Source organism: Colossoma macropomum, unplaced genomic scaffold, assembly GCF_904425465.1.
Source record: "Colossoma macropomum unplaced genomic scaffold, Colossoma_macropomum, whole genome shotgun sequence".
NCBI classification, from domain to species: domain Eukaryota; kingdom Metazoa; phylum Chordata; class Actinopteri; order Characiformes; family Serrasalmidae; genus Colossoma; species Colossoma macropomum.
The window spans coordinates 16,954,895-16,960,894 of NW_023494802.1; the positions used below are offsets into that span (position 1 = coordinate 16,954,895).

The window sequence follows — 6,000 nt, forward strand, 5'->3', positions numbered from 1 at the left end:
TATGTTGAACCTTGAGGTGGATGGGCTACAACAGCAGAAGACCAAGTTGGCTTCAAATTCTATCAGCCAAGAATAGAAAGCTAAAGCTTCATTGGGCACAGGCTCACCGACACTGGACAGATAAAAACTGGAAAAAAGTATCCTGGTCTACTCAATTTCTGCAGAGGCACGCAGATGGTAGGGTCAGGATTTGGCGCCAACAGTGTGAATCCATGGACCCAACGTACCGTGTCAACAGTCCAGGCTGGTGGAGGTGGTGTAGAAGTGTGGGGAATGCTTTTTTGCCACACTTTAGGCCCGTTAATTCCGATCAATCATTGTGTGAATCTCACAGCTTATTTGAGTACTGTTGCTGACCACGTGCATCCCTTGATGGCCAAAATACACCCATCTCCTAATGGTTACTTTCCACATGACTAAGCAAAAGTTGTGTCAAACTGGTTTCAAGAACATGACCGCGAGTCCAGATCTGAATCCAATTGAACACCTGTGGGATGTGATAGAACAGATTTGTAGCATGAAAGTAGCAAAAACATAGAAAATGAGCTCCGTTTACAAGGTAGCACAAAATATATCTTACTAAAATAGTCAAATATGTGTGGTTGGTATGGATGAAGTAAACACAAGTGTTATTTTTCATTTAAACTCCTCATGGGTGGAAATGACCTAGCTGTGAACCCACGCATTTGCTGACCGGGTACGGATGACTTATTTATTTCTGTAGTAAATTACGCAACCCTCAAGTCAAGTGTTTGCTCTCTCCTTGTCTTTTTTTAGCCAAGCTTGCGTCAAACTCTACTGAAGACTAAACATTAATTTGCTTCTTGTGGCTTCAAGCTGGGAGCACTGAAATTTTGAAACAAACTTGAAAACAGCAGGAGAACATTCTGCTCTAGTGCAATCCGACCCCACCCACAGCATAAGTTTTGAAACCAAACTTGACTTTACCAGAGAAAAATTGGGCCCCTATAAGGACTATAATTGCTTCTGTTTTCGCATTTGGTTTGTGGACATCGGTACCAGCTTTTTGAAGACAAATGATATAAAAAAATGTTGCAATGATTTTAAATAAGTGCACAATATTATGCAATTTATCAGCGTTCTCTATAAGCTGTATAAAAAGAACATCGCCAGCTAATTACCTAAACATTCTTTGAATCCCTAAAGTTTATAATGTATTTCCATCCGTTAAAGATTGCTGGAATACATACTGATGAAACAAAGGTTCTCTGGTAGAAAGTAAAATGAATGAACTTGTTCAAAAGACTCCGATCCCCCTGGGTTTGGATAGATATTTAAGACTCTCAAGTGACATGGTGCTTCTTTTTTTCTCTTTTTGCCTCTTCTGCACAGGAATTGAGTGTATCCTGGTCCTGCCGGACCCGCGTAGCCAATGGGACCCCGTGTTTGGTACTTGTGTGTTCCTGCTGTCCTTCCTGATCCCGGTAGCCATCATCAGCATGTGCTACAGCCTGATGGTGAAGCGCCTGCGCAGTGTGCGCATCCTGTCCGGCTCCAAGGAGAAGGACCGCAACCTGCGGCGGATCACGCGCATGGTGCTGGTGGTGGTGGCCGTCTTCGTGGTGTGCTGGACGCCCATCCAGATCATGGCGCTGGCCCAGTCGCTGGGCTTCAACTTGGCCAGCGTGCACACGGTGGTGCTCATGCACTTCTGCATCGCCCTGGGCTACGTCAACAGCAGCCTGAACCCGGTGCTCTACGCCTTCCTGGATGAGAACTTCAAGCGCTGCTTCCGCGAGTTCTGCCAGCCCTCGCCCTTCCGCCTGGATGCGCAGCAGTCTGGCCGCATGCGCAGCATCGCCCGCGACGTCGCCTTCAACTGCAAGACCACGGACGGCATCAGTAACCCGGCATGACTAGGCGTGGAGCTGCCCCTGGTCAGCCCCGAGCCGCAGCCTAATCCAGGGACAGGAAACTCGAACTCTGAGCTCACTCAGATCACCACTCTCTAGCGCCACGGCCGCCTCCGCCAAGCGGGCGGAGGAACGGGAGGGGCTAGGAGTGAGGGTGGGGTCAAATTTAAGGACACGCCCTCGTAGGGACAAAGGGGCTCACTTTTCAGTGTCTTACTTGGATTTTCGATGTTCACGTCCGCATCTTTGTTATTGTTTTTTTTGTTTAGTTTCGTTGTTTGTTGTTAGCCTTGTATAAGTATCGCTGTCTTATAAAAATCTCGATTCTTTTTTTACGAGATGCCCTATAGTGCGTGAAAATTATATGACGAATGGACCAATAGAAAAGTCTAAAATTGTTTGGAATCAATCTCGCTAAACTAACGTACATTTTAAGTTACCATTTTGGAGATGCGAGGTTTTGTTATGACAGCGACAAGATGCTTTTTTTTATGTCAGTGGGTTCTTTGACAGCTTAGATTGGACTGCGTTGCCTTAAATATAACACAAAGTCTGTTGAAGTTAATCTCATGGACTAAAGTTAGTCCTGACGTTTGACTCTAATTGTTTTTGTATTATTACCTTCCATTGAACTATATCCTGTGTACATATAAGAAACAGAAAACAACAGAGACTTAGCTGTTAAAGCTTGATTGTTATTTAATTAAAAAAAAAAAAAATGCTATTTTTGTTGGTTGTCCTGTAAGAGAAGCAAAAATATTTTATATTACATTGTATTATAGCAGTTTTATGCTGAAAAAAAAAAAAACGATTTGTATAGACAATGTGTTCGGTGTTATATTAAAAGTAAAAACGCATACTACCAAGTTAATGAAGCACGAGTCCTAATATTGTTCCAGTCATCTTTACTCCGATATTCCTGAACGTTTTCAGTGTATGCAGTACGTTGTTCCGCTACTGCGTGTTGATGTTCTTTGGTGAGTTGAAAAAACAAGGAGTAAACGTGATCAGTTTACATTTACAGACCTCTGAATGTCAAATGACTTTTATAAAGGAAGCTAAACGGACAATTAAAAAAAAAAATGGACAGAAGATTCATCAGAAATCTGATAAAAGCGATACACTGTAAATACAAAAGCTTCTTGTATATTGTATTTGATGTTGTACTGATTTCTTCACTTGCTGCATTGGATTGGTTATTTGTCTATTTATAGATTCATTTATTTATATACTGATGAAGAGGATTGATGATGTGTAGACTGAAATGCTGAAACTGTCTAGTCGGTTATCGCTATGGAGTCTAGACAGCTGTATTGGAAATCTTATATTTTTTTCTCTGCATATGAATTAAATGGCAGTTATTAAATGGCACTGTGAAGGCTTGTATTAAATTTTATGTGTGTGTGTTGGTTTTTATTTATTTATTTATTTATTTATTTATTTATTTATTTATTTATGATGAAGCATATCTATGTTTGAGGTGTCGCTGCATGCACACCAGGAACCTTAGAAGGGGATGTTTTCTTTTTTTGTTCCTCTCAGCAGCATAAGATGGAAGCAGAGGAAACAGAGCAGTGCAGGTAGGCTTAAAGAAGAGAAGGCTATGCGTGGGTGCACATCCGCATAAGCAAGACATTCAAGATGGTAAAAATTGGCAGGTCAGAATTCATCCGTCATTGGTTTGTTGCCGCTCTTTGGAGGACTGCATTTTACAGACACTTCTGATACAAAATCCCAGTGAATCTCTCAAGATAGATGCATTTGATGAGTCATTTTTGTGACTTTTAACTGTATAACACAGGCAGGGAGTTCAGGGGATGGATTTATGAAAACTTTCTTAAGAAAAGACTTGCTAACTTTCTTAAAACTAACGCTAAGAAGCTTATAATGTTCTTAAATGCAAAAAAAAAAAAAATCAAGAAGTTTTCAAATATTCTCTTAAAATAATCTTGATTATTTTCTTAAAATTAAGTTAAGAAAATCTCCATTGTTTTCTAATGTCGGCTACTTTGCATTTCACTACGTACCATAAATGACACAAGATACAGCTTGAATTTTTATTAACTATTATTTATTAATTATTTCTGTTATTTAGTTTAATCTGCTCAGAGGAGCAAAATAGAGGAAAAACATCAAACCATGCATCTAAAAAAATCCTCAGTGGAAATACGATAATCGTGGGGTGACGGACGAGGATGCCGAGAAGCAGCAGAAGCATCCGTGATGAATTTAGATGCTTACCTTGTCAACTCTTACAGCCTAAGACGAGTGTGAGACTGTCATAATGTTAAGAAAACATTAAAGGACATAGTATTTTCAAGAACACTACTTGTTCTTAATCATTCATTAAAAAAAAACAAGAAAAGAAAATAAGAGAATTTTTAAGTTACTTGACGAATTTTTCATAACATTTTTTCTTTAGAATGAAGTTCACATTCAAGATTTTCTTTCATAAGGCACTTTAGTGAAGCCGGCTTCAGATTTTCAACAGCAAAATGCATTCTAATTGACCTATCTGTGCCCCGCCCCCAAATATGTTCTTTCATAGCAACAGTTGCTAGGTTGGACAAGCTTTACAGTTATTGATATATTCAGTCATATGGAAATTTTGAGATCCCAGTCAAAATACATGTGTTGTTAACACGCTCTACAGAGAAATACACTTTTCACAAATCACATTTTTCTACAAGTTTTAGTGAACAATTTATATTTATTGGTTGAGTTTAACAATAAAAAAATAAAATATAAAACGTTCCATAACTTTGCATTAGCCACATTTGATGTTTTTCTTTTTAACCCCACTGTGTTAAATTCACAAATAAACAGTAAATGTGTGTGTGTGTGTGTGTGTGTGTGTGTGTGTATGTATATATATATATATATATATATATATATATATATACACACACACATCATCTAAACCGCTTATCCTTCTGGGTCACAGTGGGGTGCTGGAGCCTATCCCAGCTGTCATTGGGCAGAAGGCAGGATACACCCTGGACAGGTCGCCAGTCCATCACAGGACAGACAGACATACACATTCACACCTAGGGGCAATTTAGCATGTCCAATTAGCTGACCTGCATGTTTTGGGACTGTGGGAGGAAACCAGAGTACCCAGAGGAAACCCATGCAGACACGGGGAGAACAGGCAAACTCCACACAGAAATGTGCCCACTGCGCCACCGTGTGTGTGTGTGTGTGTGTGTGTGTGTGTGTGTGTGTGTGTGTGTATGTATGTATGTGTGTGTGTGTGTGTGTGTGTGTGTGTGTGTGTGTGTGTGTGTGTGTATATATATATATATATATATATATATATATATATATATATATATATATATATATATATATATATATATATACACATACATATATATATATATATATATATATATATATATATATATATATATATATATACACACACAGAGGTATGTCCTCTGTAGAGGATGTGTACCTTTTGAAAATCATCAGAATGTGCACTGTCCAATGCTGTATGCTGTATACGGTATACTGAGGCTACTATTTTGGAAATCTTTTTCTCTGCATACCTTAAATGCTGAGAATTCAACTTATTTAGCACTCATTTTAAACCAGGCAGGTTTGAAAATGATAATCACGAATTTGCCAGCGTGCTAACATCACATACGCGTAGCTCGCATACGATAAGAATACTACAACCAATCTATCCTAACAGTGTAAGCTTTCACATGTAAAATGCATATCATTTTAAATTAATAACTTACTCTAAATATAGATGGTTGCACAACTGTGAGTGCACTACAGTTTCTCATTAGAATTAACAATCTGCTTGTCCCCCTAGCATCAGCTGCACATTCTGCTTTTCAAGAGGAAAAGCTACATTTAAAAATGTTTTAAATGTATTATTTGTTAATCTACACAGTTATGACCGTATTAATTATTTACCCATGATTACAGTACTCTCACTTTCACTGCCCACTGTCTCTACAGCAGTGCTGCTCTGTGAGCATGGTGTAATTTAAGCTAATAAATGTGGTAACTATGCAAAATTACCCGGCTACCATAATTTGTCATGTTAATTGCTTTTTTTGCGGCGGAGTATGTGTGTTCAGGCTAGATTCATCTGAGGTGAATCCAGTGTGGA

At 38.9% G+C, this 6,000-nt stretch overlaps 1 protein-coding gene across 1 annotated transcript in view; it reads left to right on the plus strand.

Annotated features, from left to right (window-relative positions):
- The window catches only part of oprl1 (opiate receptor-like 1), a 75,056-nt gene extending 71,811 nt beyond the window's left edge, over positions 1-3,245 (plus strand). Inside the window, exon 4 of the mRNA XM_036591772.1 lies at positions 1,354-3,245. Within this exon, the coding sequence (XP_036447665.1) occupies positions 1,354-1,877 (524 nt within the window). The 3' untranslated portion in view covers positions 1,878-3,245. The remainder of the gene's footprint in view (positions 1-1,353) is intronic.
- Positions 3,246-6,000: the final 2,755 nt, after the last annotated feature.